Raw genomic sequence first — 18,007 nt, 5'->3', positions numbered from 1 at the left:
TGTTGTGTGGAGGAGAAGTGGAGATGATCCCTCAGCTCTGCCCCAGGCCCTGCTCCTGCCTCTCACTGCTCAGTCCTGTGGCTTTCAGCTCTCCAAGCCTTTCCCTGTCCTGCAGACCAGCCTTGGTGACTCTTGTTCATCCCACCAGAGGCTCTGGAAGGCACAAAACCAACGAGTGTGTTTTTCTACTCCAACATCTTGATGCTCCAAACTTTCTCCTGCACCTCCAACAGGTATTTGCTGCTCACCAAGACCCTCCACGCTCAGAGTGCCCCCTGAGCTGGCATTGAAAAGCCCAAATTGTGGTGTCAAAGCTCTGCCTGGAGGGAGGCCAAGGAGGGCAGAGCTGTAATTACCTCCAGCCAGTCCCTCTCATCTCTTTGCCCAGGTTTTTAAATGCTCAGTGATTTTCTGCAAAGTGCAGCTCTTACAGTGAAGCCCAGGGGGAAATGTTGGCTGAGTGCAGATATTAACCAGGCACTTAAGGAATGGCCAACAGCAGCTTCAGAGGCTTCCCAGGATCTTCTCTGGGCTGGAGAGGTTTGCAAGGGATCTTCTCCCTGAGCTGAGCCCTCCAGCAAAGGGCAGTGGGGAATTTGGGTGGCTCTGCCCATGTCCTGTTGCTCAATGCCACGTGCTTGGGGCTGTTGTGGTCCAAGTTGGAGCATTCCAGAGCAATGTGGACAAAGGAGGCTGCAGAACTTTGCAGGGAGGGCTCCTGCAGCTCTGTGGGCCAGAGTGGGGTCCTGGAGGAGAAGCTGGACCTGGTGATGAACAAGCAGCACAGCCCCATCCAGGTGCCCATGGTGGCCGGGTCCTCACTGGGTGCCACCCAGACCTGCAACAAAGTGCGCTGGTAAGGACCCCTCTCTCCCTCCCCTCCCCTCCCCTCCCCTCCCCTCCCCTCCCCTCCCCTCCCCTTCCCTCCCCTCCCCTCCCCTCCCCTCCCCTTCCCTCCCCTCCCCTCCCCTTCCCTCCCCTTCCCTCCCCTTCCCTCCCCTTCCCTCCCCTTCCCTCCCCTTCCCTCCTCTTCCCTCCTCTTCCTTCCCCTCCCTTCCTCCACTCCCACCCCTCCCCTCCCTCCCTCCCCTCCCTCCCCTCCCTCCCCTCCCTCCCCTCCCTCCCCTCCCTCCCCTCTCTCCCCTCTCTCCCCTCTCTCCCCTCCCCTCCCTCCCCTCCCTCCCCTCCTTCCCCTCCCTCCCCTCCTTCCCCTCCCTCCCTTCCCTCCCCTCCCTCCCTTTCCTCCCTCCCCTCCCTCCCTTCCCTCCCTTCCCTCCTTTCCCTCCCTCCCTCCTCGCTGTGACCCTCCAACAACAGCCCATTTGGAGCACAAGTGCTGTGGGGAGAGGCTGAGGGAGCTGGGGGTGTTCAGCCTGGAGAAGAGGAGGCTCAGAGGTGACCTCAGCACTGTCTGGAACTGCCTGAAGGGAAGTTCTGGCCAGCTGGGGGTTGGTCTCTTCTCCCAGGCACTCAGCAATAGGACAAGGGGGCACGATGGGCTCAAGCTCTGCCAGGGGAAATTGAAGTTGGAGATCAGGAAGAAATTCTTTGCAGAGAGAGTGCTCAGGGATTGGAATGGGCTGCCCAGAGAGGGGGTGGATTCCCCATCCCTGGAGGTTTTTCAGCTGAGCTTGGCCATGGCACTGAGTGCCATGATCTGGTAAAGGGACTGGAGTTGGACCAAGGGTTGGACTTGATGATCTGGGAGGTCTTTTCCAACCCAATCCATTCTGTGATTCTATCCCCAGGCTGGGGCTGCTCTTCTGGGCTGTTCTCTGCATTAGTTTTAGACCTGCAATGAGCCAAAGCCTCCATTTCCTGCTAGAAGCTGTCCCAGGAGTTTTTTTTGGAGTTTGGGGTGGAAGTTTTGGGGAATTTAGATGGATAGAGAATATTTTCACTGATATGGGACAGAATGGACTTTCCTGCCACATGTTCCTCCTCCTCCTGGCCATGCCCAGGGCCAGGGAGACACTGCAGAGCTGCAGAGGAGGAGGATGTGCAGGGGGCAGCTGGCAGGGCAGGGCTGGTAATCCTCTCTAATGTGATAACAAATCCATCCTGGGGCTTAGTTTCTCCTGGCTGTTCCCCAGAGCCCCAGGATCTCCTGATTAATGAGTTCATTAGCATTAATAAGTTACTTGCACTCTACCCATTGGCAACAAGAGGGAAGTCAGGATGGCCCTTCCTGCTCGTGGAGGTTGATGGTCTTGGCAGAGAGAGCTCATTTATTTTGTGAATATTTGGGAATTCCCTCCTTCTGCATCCCTTTGGTTTCTCATTCTTGCTCTTCTTCCTCCTTTCCCCTTCTTGGTTTTGCCAGAAAGGTCTTCAAGCAGCAGAGCTAAGGAAAGGTCTTACATTTGCCACGTTTGCTGTCAGTTGATGTGTCCCTTCCCCTCTCCTTTCATGGTGGAGCATCACACACGTGGGTCCTTCCCAGGTGGGTGGGTGGGTGCTCTTGGAGTGTCTGTGCTCAGGGAAGAGGGAAGGGCTCCAAAAGGGTGGCCCCACAGCCCACAGACTTGGACTTGTCATTTGGAGGACTTGGAGTTTATAAATTATTTTAGGGACAGTTGGAAGAAGGAGGAAGGCAGGGAAAGGGAGCATGAAGTCAATTCAGCAACTGTGCTTTGTTTTCCTGCTTTCATTTTCCTCCCACAGCCACCAAGGGATGTTGTTCTGATGGTTCTCCAGGCAATTTGGGCCCAGATCTCCTCTCCTCAGCTTATTAGATGCCAGCCCAGGGCACTGTGTCAGGGAGCCCAAGTGGTGGCTCCTGGGACCCACCAAGGCTCAGAACTGTGTGTGGCTCCTCCAGGGCACCCCAGTGGGAGGGGGATTCATCCTGTGGTTCTGCCACTTGGGAGTTACAAGTCACTTCCCAGGTGTCTCCTCTTTCCTCCCTCTGTTTCTTCTCCCAAATTTCCCAGCTGCCTTTGCCAAAGTCTGTAGCACTCCCAGGCACATCCCTGAATCCAATCCCAGTGTTTTAATCCTTCCCAAGCCTCTGTGTCACCTCCCTCTGTGTGACAAACTGGTGCTTGGAGTCTCTGATCTTCCAGCAAACACCATCCTGTGGAGCACCTGGCCTGATCTTCAGCTTCTTTTATATGGAAATTCCTCCTGCGTGAGCCCAGGTGGTGGGAGGGGAAGGAGAAGCTTTCCAGGCAGTCTTGGAGGAAAAACATCTGTGAAGTTTTTCTTGTCTCTTGAACCTCAGGCAGAGAGAGGGAGGGTGATGGTACAGCTTTGTCTGGAGGTGTGTCCCACTGTGCAGTGGGAGGGGAAGAGCTGGTGAACACAATCCCAGCCAACAGTGCCCAGTTCCTGCTGGTCCTGAAGCTGGAGGAGCTCTCAAGAACCACATTCCTCAAGGGAATTGTTCAGGACTGATTTCCCCTCAGCATTTGTCCTCTGCGTGGCTCCTGCTTGACTCCAGGGGTTTGGGGAGCAGCTTCAAGCAGTTGTGTGGACTAGTTTGGCCCTGTTAGAGCTGAATTTGTTCTCTAGATAGGGACATTCAGAAACAGATGAAAATAGAGCTGTCCTGCCTTGAAGAATTCCCTGCTTGTCTCCTCCCCACATCTTGCTGGGGTGGGTAATTTGTGTGTTGCCTTTCTCTTATCTCCAGGTGATTCTGGAGCATCTGAGATCCCTCCAGCTCAGAAAGGTGGATAAAGCAGTGGCTGGATTCAGCTCCATCTGGGGCAGGAATTGAGCAGGGAGTGCTGCTGCTCCCCCTGGGGCTGAGCACACAGAGGAGAAATCCTGGACTCTGATCTGGGGCAGCACTTGGGGAAAGGCACGTCCCTTATCTGGGCTGTGGCAGACCCAGAAACTTTATCCAAGCCAATTAAATCAGATCTGCAGGAGGCACAGGGTTCCCATTGCTGTGTCCTCCCATTCTTATGTGAGTGCAGGAGGAATTTGGGCTGGCCTTGGTTGGGTCTCTCCTTGTGGAAGTTCAGCTCCCCCATCAGTGACGTGCTGAGGGGCACATTCATTGCAAAGCTTTGCCATCAGCTCTTCTGAGCATCACAAGAGTTCCCTTAAAGTCCTCACAGAGCAACAGAAGGTTCCCTGGATTTTTGGGAAGCGCCTGATCTACTGGGATTTTCTTGTTTCACACTTTCAGCTGCCCTGTTTGCTTGTGGAAAACTCAGGCTGATCTTTAAGTGGAAGGTCCCTGGTGCCTGAAAGGATGGAAAAAGATTTGTGGGTGATTTGAGGGGCTGGTACCTCTCAGAACCCCAGAACATGCTGAGCTGAAAGGGGCACACAAGGACCATCCAGGCCAACCCTCAGCCCTGCACAGAACCATCCCCAAGAGTCACCCCCTGTGTCCCAGAGCATCATCCAAACCCTCCTGGAGCTCTGGCAGCCTTGGGGCTGTGCCCACTGCCCTGGGGAGCCTGGGCAGTGTCCACCACCCTCTGAGGGAAGAACCTTGTCCTGAGATCCAACCTGACCCTGCCCTGGCACAGCTCCAGCCATTCCCTGGGTGCTGTCCCTACCCTGGCACAGCTCCAGCCATTCCCTGGGTGCTGTCCCTGCCCTGGTACAGCTCCAGCCATTCCCTGGGTGCTGTCCCTGCCCTGACACAGCTCCAGCCATTCCCTGTGCCCTGTCCCTGCTCTGGCACAGCTCCAGCCATTCCCTGGGTGCTGTCCCTGCCCTGGCACAGCTCCAGCCATTCCCTGGGTGCTGTCCCTGCCCTGGCACAGCTCCAGCCATTCCCTGTGCCCTGTCCCTGCCCTGGCACAGCTCCAGCCATTCCCTGGGTGCTGTCCCTGCCCTGGCACAGCTCCAGCCATTCCCTGGGTGCTGTGCCTGGTCCCACAGGGCAGAGCTCAGGGCTTGCCCCTCCTCTGCCCCTCCCCAGGAAGTTGTCCCTGCACTGAGGTCTCCCCTCAGTCTCCCTTTCTCCAGCTGAACACCCCAAGTGCCCTCAGTGCCCTCACATGGTGTCCCCTCGACCGGGACTTGCTGTGCCCAGCCTGGTGGGGCCAAAGGGCTAAAGAGAGACAACCCACCAAACCAGGGACAGAAAGCAGCACCTTTTGCTGCTGCTGAAGCAAGGGATGACTCTCTAGTTCTCATCCTTGTCTCTGTTTCCCCTGTAGGACCTACAACCTGACCTTCCTGCACCCCTATTACCGGCCGGACGAGGCGGAGGAGAACCCCTTCATCTGCTCCTCGCACCGCGAGAACGGGATGCAGAAATGCTCCAACATCCCCACCAGGAAGGAGTACAAGGTGGAGTGCACCTTGAGCATGGACTCCTACAGCCCCAGTCTGTACCCCCCCGAGGCCAGCAGCAGGAACTCCTGCATCAACTGGAACCAGTACTACAACGTGTGCATGGCGGGCGACGTCAACCCGCACAACGGCGCCATCAATTTTGATAACATTGGCTATGCCTGGATAGCAATTTTTCAGGTAGGATCCTCCTCCCAAATGGGTTTTTTTACCCCTTTGTTTTGTAATGTTTTTCTTGGCAAGGTTTTGGTATCTGAGGAGAAGGGGATTTGCCTGTCCCTGAGTGAAACCCAAACGAAGGCACGTAAATGCATCAGGAAAGAACTGCACAAATGGTGCAGTGTGGAGAGAACAACCTTTGGTTTTTTCATGGGTTTTAGAAGAGGAGGAGAACAATTGTTGAGGCAGGGAAAGGTATGGCAGGTTCTCACTGTGCAAATCAGGTAAATGGCAGGGATTTTTGAGAGTGGGGGCTTTATTGTGTCAGGAAACTGAGAGTGTTGTTGGAGTTCTTAAGCAAGGTTTGATTTCATTCTGAAATGCAGGCACCTGATGACATGGGCTAGGCCTGGTTCTCCCCAGGATCAGGGTGCTACTGGTGAGCCTGCTGTGCTGGGAGGAGGGAGAAGCTGCTCTGACCACAATACCTGGAGGAGATGGTGCTCACGTGGGATTTGAGTCTCTCTTGATCCACATTTCTCCAGCTCTTCACTACAGACCAAAGGGCTCAGACTGGGGGAGCCTTTGCAGGTGACAAAACACTCCAGCAACTGGAGCATCCTCAAAGCCCCTGGAGCTGTGGAACATTGGAGAGCTCATCCCCACAGACCAGAGGTTGTGTCCTCCCAGGGCTGCCCTGTTTGCCATGATCCATCCACTGTTTGCCATTTGAAGTGGCAGTTTCTGGTTTTAATACATTTCTTTGTCCTTGGCTGGTTGTTATTTAGCCCTCCTGGAGTGGAGGTGACATCCATTTCTAAAGGAGAAAAGAATTCTCCTTTTCCTTTTGTTAATGATGAATAATTACTCATTCAGAGCCCTCCATTTAATTTATGAATTTCCTTCTGGTTTCCCATTACACCTTGAACTTCACTAACTTCCACTTTTCACCTGGGAGCTGCAAAGGGCTGAGTGTTTGCTCTGAGCATCCTGTGTGTTCTCAGCTCACCTTGGATCCCACTGCTGGGGGCTCAGATCTTTGGAACCAAACCCCAAGGATTTGGGCAGATCCCAAGACCCTGCAGGGCTGTTTGTGACAATAATTTGGTTCTTTCCTGGACTTTGTGTGTCAAGAGAGGAGCTGCTGAGGGTTGGAGAAAGGAAAGAGGGAAATCAAAGTAAAGGACACTCTGGCTGCTCTTGAGTTCTGCCTTTCCTCCAGTTCTTTGACAGATTCAATGGACGTGCCCAAGAGGTCCCATCAGAGTCCCACAACAGGCATGAATGTTCTGCAGGGAAAGGACAGTGGGTTGTGCCAGGGCATTGAGGATCACCAGGAGCTTCCTTTTCACCTCCAGGACCTTTCTGCAGGCTGCAAATTTGCTCTTGCCCTTGGTATTTTATTTCCTCAGCCTGCAAATGTGCAGCTTGACCCCAGGAAGAGCAAACCAGCCCCAGCAAAGGGTTCAGCTGGTTCCTTTGGGCAGTGTCTGGCAGAGTTGGATGTTGTATCCATGGGTCATTTTGGCAGCTGTCAGGACATGCCTGATTGGCTTTAGAGCTGCTTTGCCCATCCAAATACTACAGAGGTTCCCCAGCCAAAAATTCTTGCTACATCTTTATTCCTTTTAGAACTTAAAGGCTCATTTTTAGAAGCTAAAAAGCCACTATAACTCCAGGTAAAGAGGGAGCTGTGGGGAGCACAAGGTGCTGCCTTAACCTGGGTATGGAAGGAGTAAATCACAACTGCAGGAGGTGCCAAATGAACACAATGGCTGTGAGCAGGAACATTAAGAAATAAAACTCTGGGGTTGTGCTCTCACTGCACTGAACCTGAGGCTGAGGAGCTCCAGGTCAGCAGAAAGGTGAGGCCTCAAAGCAAGGAGGGGACAAAGGGCAGCTGAGATGGGTTCAGTAGCTCAGGAGCTTCCCTATGGAATTACTGAGCCAGGTCCAATGTCCTGAGCCATTCCTCTGAGGAATAATGAATATGTGGTACTGTGTAGGAGTTCTGAGGAGGAGTGAACCTTGAGGTCTGGCAAACCTGCAGTGGGCATTGTGGCAATCTTGGGCCTCAGCTGGATGGAGCATCCCCTGGGGTTTATCCCAGATGAGGTGGAAATGCTGTTGGTTTGATCAGCCTGGAAGAGAGGTGGCTTTGGGATGACCTAATTGTGGCCTTCCAGTTCCTGAAGGAGCTGCCAGAACGATGGAGAGGGACTTTAGAAGGGATGGAGGGACAGGACAAGGAAATGGCTTCCCACTGGCACACAGCAGAGTTAGGTGGGATATTGGGAAGGAATTCCTCCATGGAATGGGTGGGCAGGCCCTGGCACAGGTGCCCAGAGAAGCTGTGGCTGCCCCATCCCTGGAAGTGTCCAAGGGCCAACCTGGGCTGGTGGGAGGTGTCCCTGCCCATGGCAGGGGTGGCACTGGATGGGCTTTAAGGTCCCCCCAACCCAAACCATTCTGGGATTCTGAGATCTAGAGTGGTTTCAGAACTGCAGGATTCCAAGTGCAGTGACTGCAAGTCATGCCCAGGAGTTTCCAAGGTTGAGACAGTTCAGACCACACACCAACCAAACCAAAAGCAGATTTTGAGAGGGAAATCTGCAAGTCTCTGCCCCAGAACACCCTGCAAATGGTGCTCCAAGGCAGCAGTTGGGGCAGGCTCTGTCAGCTGCCAGGGCTGGCATTTGGGCAGCCAAGCTGAGAGGCATTTCCCTCCAGGGAGGGCATCCTGGACCTGCAGGAGCTGGGACAGGTGGCAGCAGGACGGGCTCAGCAGTCCAAGGGCTGGTTGACCTTCCAAGTCGAAGAGCAAGCCAGAGGCAGCAGCCAGGAGAACAACCTGGTGCCAGTCACAAAATGCAACAGGGATAAAGGCAGTGGCTGCACCTCTGGGTGCTGGGGAGGGGAATAATTCCCCCTGTAATCCTGCAAATGAGTCATGTTTTGATTCCCCTCATTTGTTGTGTAATAATCTAATTCGTGTCTGTATCTGTTACAAAGGCACGTTCGATGGCAAATTATGGGAGCTAATTAGCTGATTACAGAATAAATGAAAGGAGATGGAACCCAAATTAACTGTGAGGTTTGGCATGGTGTGAAGATCCCTTTATTGCACATGGAGTTCAGGCTCAGCAATATGAGCAGTAATTACAGGTACTGTTGTCACGCCGTGGATGATGAATTACCCACCCAACCAAAGGCCAATTTCCTTGGAGTTACTGACAGTCCCAATGGAGCCACCAAGCCAGGCCACCTTCCACCAGCAGCCTCGGGGTGGCCAGGCCTGAGGGCACAAAGCTTGGGCTGGGCTCTGGGTGGCAGGGAGGAAGCAGTTTGGGAAGATTAAAATCATTCCCTGAAGGGTTTTGTGTGAGATTTGGAGCAAAGGAAGACCTGTAGGAGAACTTCATGATGCTTTTGGCAAAACCAGTTGAAGGAGCAGTAACATGAGCAAGGCAGGACCAAGACAGAAGGAAGGGGACAGGCTGTTTCTCCATATCTCCTTCCAGGGCATGGTTGGTAGGACTGAACTGGGAGAGCAAACATGCCAGAAAAAATCCCAGGGATGTTCCAGAAGTGTCTGTGTCATTCAAGAAATGTCCATCCAGTGCAGGAGATGTGTCTGGCAGCTCAGAGGGGTTGGGACTCTGCTGATGGTGGCTCAGTGGCCTCTCCTGTGGCCTCTTCTTCACATGTATTTCAACAGCAATTGTGCTTTCTAAGGGGCTTCCTTAATGAAAGACCCTCTTGGAGTGAGTCCCTGCAAGCAGCTCTCAGATTGAGGCTCCTGTTGTTCTGAGCACTTGTTGCTTCTCTGAGGTTTTCCTGAAGAAAACATCTCAGGGAACAAGTTAATCAAAGCCCTGCACGTCCCACGTGCCAGGCCCAGCCTGGCAAAGCCCCTGGCAAGGGAATCCCAGCAGAGACTCCACACTCAGCAGCCCCCACGCTGCTGCCAGGGAGAGGGAAACCCCTGGCTGTGCTCAGAGAGCTGAAGACAGCCCAGCAGGCACGTGGCAGGATGAGAATGCCCAAGGAAGGGAAAGCTGGAGCACTTCCCACAGAAAGGTGTCTGGGAAAGGAGCAGCTTTGAAGGATCTCTGGGGAGTTGTGAGAGCTCCAGGTGGCTTTGGATGGAGAACTTCTCCCTGTCCCTGGTCCCACCAAAGCTGTGAGGGTGTCACATCCATGAAGGTGTGAGTGAGCAGCCCAGGAAGGAGAACATATCTGGGGTGGGAAAGCAGGGAATGGCTTCCCTCTGGTTCCTCCTTCATTTGTCCTCGTGTGGACACGTCGCCGCGGGGACGGTGGCACAGCGGCGGTGACAGCGGTGACAGCTGGCAGTGACAGCCTGTCCTGCAGGCCACCTGCATGGAGAGCCCTCGTGTCTGGGTGGGAGGGACCTCTGTGTGCTGCAGCTTGGCAGGAGGCCCCTGGGAGCCCCTGGAAGTGTCTCAGCCCCGTCAGCATCTGCTCCCTGTGACCTGCTGTTCTGGCTGACGAGGAGCTCGTGTTGTCCCCACGCTGCTGACTCTGCACCCCCGAGCTGGGCCAGCTGAGCAGCTCCAGGGCTTGGGGAGGGCTCAGCTGGGGAAAGGCAGAGGCTCCTCTGTGTCCTTTCACCATGTGTGGTGCCCTGGTCTGTCCCACAGCCATTGCCCACTTCATGTTGTTTCAGGACCACAATCCCTCCCTAGGGATTTATTTCCTGCCTGGAAATCCTTCAGCTGAAACTCTGCTGGGAGGGATATCTTCTGTTTGAGCTAAATTTGTGTGTTCTTCAATGCATTTCTGCTGTGGCCAAACACAAGGATGAGCCTGGGCTCCCTCCTGGTCTGTGCTGTCACTTGGGCAAGAAGAGATCTTGTTGAGGAGATGAGAAGCACAAACCTCCAGTGTGGGACCTTCTGGCAGGACAGAACTGGCAGGGTCATTCTTGGAAGCCCAGGATGGTTTGGGTTGGAAGGGACCTTAAAGCTCATCTCATTCCACCCCTACCATGGGCAGGGACACCTTCCCCTATCCCAGGTTGCTCCAAGCCCTGTCCAGCCTGGCCTTGGACACTCCCAGGGCTGGGGCAGCCACAGCTTCTCTGCCCAACCTGTGCCAGGGCCTGCCCACCCTCCCAGGGCAGGATTCCTTCCCAATATCCCATCTAACCCTGCCCTGTGCCAGTGAGAAGCCATTCCCCTTCTCCTATTCCTCTTGGATCCCACTCAGACTTCCTCCTCCTGGCTGGGCTGTCACTCAGATGTTAATGAGGACCTTTTAGGAGCCTGTTTCTTCTTTGCTGGGTCCTCAGGGCACCTCAGCCAAGCTCTTTACACAATTCCAGCTCAGGAATGGTTTCCCCAGTGCCTCAGGAGTATTGTACAAAGATCCCACTAATCCTCTCACTTGCCTGGCTGCTGCAGCCTCTCTTCTCCCCCTTCCAATAGTCTTAAACATTTTGGGGAACAGCCAAAAGACTCTGGAGCAGAAGGAGAAGGGTCTGAGGCTTCCAAGTGCAGTTGTGTTTGTGTGCAGTGCAGTTTTCAGCCGTGGTTTCAGGAGCCCCTGTCACACTGAGTGTTTTCATGCTCAGGGAGTTGAGAGGGTTTTGGCCAAAAGAATTTTTTTTTTTTTGTCACATGGTTCATTCTTTAAATCAGAGATATGTGTCAACAGTGCTTATCTGGGCTGAATTTGGCAAGAAAAGAGTCTGAAGCTTTTCATTTCCACCCCTTCAGGATGATGCTTTGTCACTCAACTTGAGTCTGCTTTGGATCACTGAAAATAACTTCACTCTAAGTGGTGGGGGTTGAGTTTTGTTGGGGTTGCTTGTTCAAATCTGGTCAGCCAAATAAACATCACTTTCTGCATTTGAAGAGCTTTCCTGCTGAATAACCAGCCTAAAAATATCCAGCCCTTTTATAGCATCTCGGAATGTGCTTCCAAGAGGGTTCGTTGCTTTGGGAAAATCTTCATTTTGAAGGTTGGAAGGGCTTGTCCTCCACTGCACAAGTCAGAGAGGCCACCTTGACCCCAGGTGTGGTGCTATAACCCATGGGGGTGTTGGAGGGACCCAGAGGCCTCTCCTGGAGCCTCTGCAGTTTTGGAGGAGTTTCATCCTACCTCAGTCATGGATTCTTGGGTTTAGAGTAGCAAGAGGAGTGTCTGCAGCAAGCAGGACCTAAACTGGAGTCCACTGAGCTGACCAAGAAGTTACTGGTCATCTACAATTTACCTGAGGAAACAGCTGGAGCTGTGCCAGGGCAGGGTCAGGTGGGATCTCAGGACAAGGTTCTTCCCCCAGAGGGTGGTGGGCACTGCCCAGGCTCCCCAGGGCAGTGGGCACAGCCCCGAGGCTGCCAGAGCTCCAGGAGGGTTTGGACAACACTCAGGGACAGGGTGGGATTGTTGGGATGTCTGTGCAGGGTCAGGGGTTGGACTGGATGATCCTCATGGGTCCTTTCCAGCTCAGGATGGTTCTAGAAGTCTGTAGTTCTTCAGGATAATCCTGATTTGGTTTGATTGCCCCAAACCTGCTCCAGGACCAGCTGCTGCTGTTGAACCTTGTTCTGTGAGCTTGGGAGACACTTGTGTGCTGAGCCAAAGGATCAGCTCCTTCCCCCTGATGTCCCAGGCTGGTGGGTTGGTGGATCCATCCAGGAGAACAAGACACACCCCCCACACTCTGCTTGGTGTGAGTGGGTAAAGCTCAGACACTTGGGGGGCTGAAATGAGCTCTGTGTCCATCCTGCCCCGAGGGCTCCTCAGGGCTGAGCTGTGCTTTGTCCTTCTGATCTCTGATATGATTTAAACAGCTTGGGAGATCCACCACTCACCTGTGGCCAGGACCTCAGGCTGGCCTTGCTTCCCTTGTCCTCCTGCAGCCCCTCCATCCTCTGCTGTAAAACTCCCATTGGTGGGGCTCTCTCTGCTCGTGGACTCCTTTGTGCTGAAGCCAAACAGTTAAAGACATTCCCTGTGCCAAAGGTGCTTTCCACAAGCAATGGAGACCGAGGATAATTATCCCAGTCAATCAAACCTCATGAATATGGACTGAGGTGGGACTCCTTAGAAGCAGAAATCAGAGAGGCTTTTGCTGTCACGTGAGGATCTTGCCTGATTTGGTGTGAAATGCAACAACTCACCTTCCTTGTGTAGCAAATTCCGAGTTTGGGCTGGGGCTTAAGCCCATTTAAGTTACATTTTCATGAGTTTTTGGGCAACCAACAACAGCATCAGGGTCGTGTCTGACTTTCTGACTCACTTTATTGGACACTTTGCTTTTCACAGCTGGTGGAACTGATTCATGGAGAGCAAACTGGAGAGATCAGGAGTGCAAGACATGCAGAGATGCCCAGTTGCTTTTTTTCCTGTCTTGCAGGGCTGGTTCTCAGAGCAGATTCATTTGCAGGACTCTCAGTTTCTTGGGAAATGGCACTTTGAGGAAGTCCTCAAAGTGAAAGGAAAAGCATCTGCTCAAGGGACATTACTCAGTATAACAAAACCTGTTTTTCTGACCACAGAGGTCACTTAATAAGATGTTTCATGAGGAAATAATTAAAACACTGAGGTTGACTTCAAAAATAGTGAATTGATGATGTGCCAAGCACTCTGCCTGTGGAATCCTCTGCTTGGGAGCCAAATCAATGTGCCCAAGAGGGCAGAACCCAGAGATGGGAGGCTTTCAAAAGGGAAATTCAAGGCCTTGTAACACTTACTGGGACCATCATAAGAATTAACAGCTCTCCCAATTTATAGCATTGGATCTTGTCTTGATAAAGTTTATGAAAATAAACTATTAAAAAAGCCTTGCAGAAGGGCCAAGGAGATGAGATAAAGAGTGACTCAAGCCAGGTGATCAGAGCAGACCCCAGAGTTTGGCTCAGCAGAATTGGTTTGGATGCACAGGATGCCCCAAAGGACTCAATTTAAGCCAAAGCAAAAAAACCAAAAAAGGTGGCTGAGTGCAAATTAGAGCTGTCAATCAAGAGGAAGCCTTCAAATGGTTTGGAAACACTTGGGTTCCTCTGTGTTTCTGGATCATCTCCTGCTTCAGGCAGGCACTGAGATCAGGCAGCACCTGCAATGTGGAATCAGGAGGAGGTTCTGGTGGCCAGAGCTGCTCTGGGGGGGTTATCACAGTCTTGGTTTGGTTCCATCCTTGGGGAGGCTGTTGCTGCACCTGAAGTTGGTTCAAGTAATTACAGGAGGGAAATCTTGCCAGGAGAAGGCTCAGGGCAAGGCTGGAGTTTTGGATTCTCTGCCTTCAGTTCTTATCTTTTCAGCTTCACTTCTCACAGTAATTTCCCCAAGTCTCCTGGATCGATTGGTGGCACCTGGAGGTTGGGGCTGAGCTCCTCTTCCCATTAGTGCCTCTAATACACCCTAATTCAGTGTTTGATTCACTCACTGGAGTAGCTGAGATTGGACTTTGGGTGGGGTTTTTTTTTCCCCCTGGATGATTCTTTTATTCCTTTTTTTTTTTTTCAACTGACAGTAAAGCAAAAAATAACCTGCTCTTGAATCAACCAGAGCCAAGAACTTGCAAAAATTCTGGCAGGGCTCAGAGACAAGGATTTTTCTGATGAAAAAATCTTGCCATAATAAAAGAAATTGTTCTGTGAAGACCTTTGAAGTAACCCCAGGAAAAAAACCAACATAAACCTGCTGGCTCCCTGGGAGCAGTGAGGAGGTCTGAGTTAATTGCCAGCATCTTTAATCTCCATCTCCCTTGTGATTTGCACTCAGGAGGCTCAGATTGATTGTGATTAGCTTGACTGGAAGACCTGATTCTGTCCCCAATTACTCTGCTGTAAATCAGACGAGCATCTTTATTACAGCTGATGAAATTGTTGTGGCATGAGCAAAGCAGGAGGATCAGAGGCAAAGGAGTCTTCAGATATCTCTGATTGTCCACCCTCACCCTGCCCACACTGCTCAGGGACTGCCTGCCCGGTGTCCAAGCCAAAGATCAATGAAGTTAAAGCTGGTTTTATGTTCACCTGGGTGGGTTTGCTGTTAAATTCTTGCAGTGATGGGAGAGAGGATCAGACACAAGACTGAGGGCTTTAGAACTCGTCCTTATGGGCATTATTGGGAGAGAAATGATTTATGCCATCCCTGCCCACGCTGTGGGAGAGGGAAAGAGCTGAACAATCAAGGAAGGAGGATCAGGCTGAGCATCACACAGGGGGTTCAGCTCTGCTCTCTGCCCATCCAGGCCTTTGAAGGCAGAAATCCTTTCTCCAGGCTGAGGGGCAGCATCTGCACTTTGGGCACCACAATGCAAGGAAGATCTAAAGCCATCAGAGTGTCCAAAGGAGGGACAAGAGGATGGGAAGGTCCTGGAGGGGCAGCATGTGAGGGTACTGAGGGCACTTGGGGTGTTCAGCTGGAGAAGAGGAGACTGAGGGGAGACCTCAGTGCAGGGACAACTTGCTGGGGAGGGGCAGAGGAGGGGCAGGCACTGAGCTCTGCTCTGTGGGACCAGGGACAGCACCCAGGGAATGACTGGAGCTGTGCCAGGGCAGGGTCAGCACCCAGGGAATGGCTGGAGCTGTGCCAGGGCAGGGACAGGGCACAGGGAATGGCTGGAGCTGTGCCAGGGCAGGGACAGCACCCAGGGAATGGCTGGAGCTGTGCCAGGGCAGGGACAGCACCCAGGGAATGGCTGGAGCTGTGCCAGGGCAGGGACAGGGCACAGGGAATGGCTGGAGCTGTGCCAGGGCAGGGACAGCACCCAGGGAATGGCTGGAGCTGTGCCAGGGCAGGGACAGGGCACAGGGAATGGCTGGAGCTGTGCCAGGGCAGGGACAGCACCCAGGGAATGGCTGGAGCTGTGCCAGGGCAGGGACAGGGCACAGGGAATGGCTGGAGCTGTGCCAGGGCAGGGACAGGGCACAGGGAATGGCTGGAGCTGTGCCAGGGCAGGGACAGCACCCAGGGAATGGCTGGAGCTGTGCCAGGGCAGGGACAGCACCCAGGGAATGGCTGGAGCTGTGCCAGGGCAGGGACAGGGCACAGGTAATGGCTGGAGCTGTGCCAGGGCAGGGTCAGGTTGGATCTCAGGACAAGGTTCTTCCCCCAGAGGATGGTGGGCACTGCCCAGGCTCCCCAGGGCAGTGGGCACAGCCCCAAGGCTGCCAGAGCTGCAGGAGGGTTTGGATGATGCTCTGGGGCACAGGGGGTGACTCTTGGGGATGGGCCTGTGCAGGGCCGAGGGTTGGACTGGATGGTCCTTGTGGGTCCTCCCAGCTCAGCACGTTGTGAGATCTCCTCTCCCTCTGGGGCTGCAGCTCCATCAGAGCCAGCAGCCCCTCCAGCACAACTGTGCCAATCATCTTAATTGAATCTTTCAGCTCTTTCCCTGCAGCTGCCAATTTTAGTGCCACGTACCTGGCCCAGCTCCCTCATCAGAGCAGAATTAGGGAGCGTTTTCTCACCGTCTTATCTCCGTGGATAAATAATTGTGTGTTGCATTTATGGGAGGCTTTGAACTGGTACATTTGGAGATGCTGTTTAATGTGACTCTCCGTGAACAGCCGTGGCTTGAGCAGAATTTAATTACTGAGAATGGATTGCTGAGATTGGAAAGCACAAGAAAGGTGCTCCAGGTCTTTGGAAGACATCTCTGAAGGGCTTGGAGGGCCAAGTGCTGGAGGTGCAGTCAAGTAGATTAATCAAAGAGAGGGGGAAGTGATTTCTGCTTAGTGAAAGAGGTGAGATTACAGTCAGGGTGCCCCAAGGGAGGAACAGCAGGCAAAGCAGTGCTGAAAAATATCCCTGTGTTCTTGGGAGAAGAGTGAGAGCTGCTGCATTTCCCTTGGAGTTCCTGAAATCCCAGAGGGACCTTAAGGATCATCCTGTTTCACCCCTGCCATAGGCAGGGACACCTTCCACCAGCCCAGGTTGCTCCAAGCCCCATCCAACCTGGCCTGGGACACTCCCAGAGATGGGGCAGCCACAGCTTCATCTGGGCATCCCCAAATTCATCTTTCCAGGAGTTAAATGTGTGGGATCAAAGTGTGCAGATCAGCAGTGAACCTGGTGCAGGTGCCTTGTCTCAGTTGCACAGACAGCTGAAGAGTTGAGTTGATGGTGTTGGCAGGTGCAGAGCTGTCTGGTTCCCATTTGCACCAGCCTTGCTGGGGATGTGCAGGGAAATGTCCATGGAAAGGCATTGGGAGCACTTGGAAGGGAAGAAGCCCCAACACGACAAGATTTAGGCTGGAAAAATCCCAGGCCAGACAGGTGGCTGTGCCTCTGTTGTCCTGCATGTCCCCAGAGCTCCCTGATTACACCAAGCAGGAGGATGTCTGTGGTCCCCTCCCCTCCTGGGCTGCTGCTCCCCAGTCCCAGCAGCTCAGCAATCCTTCCCCTCACCACTGCTGCCTTCATACTGGGCACCGAGTCCAAGGATGAATCCCCAAAGATGCCAAACAGCAGAACAAAAGCCCAGAGGTGTGTTTATGCCTCCTGGATGCCTTTGCTTTACAAGTGAGTAGTAAACAATACAAATGCTAATTACATCTTAAATATTCTCCGGGCAGGATGAGCGTTCTGAGCCCTCCAGAGGAGGAACGTGGCATGTTGATTGATTCTTCTTCAAAGGGCTGGGTGGCACCCAAGAAAAATCTCTCTCTCAGTGCTCCTTGGCCCTCAGTGTTGTCCCAGCAGCTGTTTGCCAGGTGGGGAGGTGGCAGCACCTGGACACAAGGCCAGGAGCAGCCCCCAGGTAGCTCCTTTGGCATAGAGAGGGCTCTGTGTTGAACCATTTGAGTAGGTGAGGTTTGAGGATTAACAGCCAAATGCAAGTCGAGTGAAGGGATGTGTCTGATATACTTGAGTTCCCTGGGCTCATTTGTCATCCCTAAGTGTAAATGGATGGAGCACCTGCTGTGCCAGCTGTGCCTCCAAGCAGAGGGAAGGAAGGGAGGGAACAGCAGCAGCACAAAGGAAACAATTTCTTAGGTAATTGGCAGTGATTGTTTAGCCTCGTGTCCCCTTGGTGTGTGTGTTTGCCCTGTGGACCTGCCCTGCCTGTTGGGCTGTGCTTTGCACTGATCCTCTCCAGGCAGGGCATGGCCCAGGGGGACCTTTGCTCTCTATCAATGTTTCACCCACCTGGAGGGAACGACAGGAAAGGGCACCTGGGCTTTCATTGCTCCTCTGTTCCGCCTGGCTGAGCATCCTGTGCCTGCCCAGGCACCTCAACCCTTCTCAGGCTCCACCAGCACCTGAATCCACACAAAATCTCCCAGGCACTCAGCAATAGGACAAGGGGGCACGATGGGCTCAAGCTCTGCCAGGGGAAATTGGAGAGCAGAAAGAAATTCTTTGCAGAGAGAGTGCTCAGGGATTGGAATGGGCTGCCCAGATTGGGGGTGGATTCCCCATCCCTGGAGGTTTTTCAGCTGAGCTTGGCCGTGGCACTGAGTGCCATGATCTGGTAAAGGGACTGGAGTTGGCCCAAGGGTTGGACTTGATGATCTGGGAGGGCTTTTCCAACCCAATCCATTCTGTGATTCTGTGATTCTATGGATGTGGCACTGAGTGAGAATCCACCACATCTTGATCCACCCCA

General features: G+C 53.3%; 1 protein-coding gene across 2 annotated transcripts in view; it reads left to right on the top strand.

Moving 5' to 3' along the window:
- CACNA1H (calcium voltage-gated channel subunit alpha1 H) overlaps nucleotides 1–18,007 on the top strand; it is a 134,666-nt gene that overhangs the window by 19,100 nt on the left and 97,559 nt on the right. For both annotated transcript variants that reach the window (XM_071571609.1, XM_071571610.1), the window contains exon 5: nucleotides 5,127–5,442. In XM_071571609.1, the coding sequence (XP_071427710.1) occupies nucleotides 5,127–5,442 (316 nt within the window). The remainder of the gene's footprint in view (nucleotides 1–5,126; nucleotides 5,443–18,007) is intronic.

This window comes from Pithys albifrons, chromosome 16 (genome assembly GCF_047495875.1).
Source record: "Pithys albifrons albifrons isolate INPA30051 chromosome 16, PitAlb_v1, whole genome shotgun sequence".
Classification (NCBI taxonomy): domain Eukaryota; kingdom Metazoa; phylum Chordata; class Aves; order Passeriformes; family Thamnophilidae; genus Pithys; species Pithys albifrons.
This window is presented reverse-complemented; position numbering and strand designations above follow the sequence as displayed.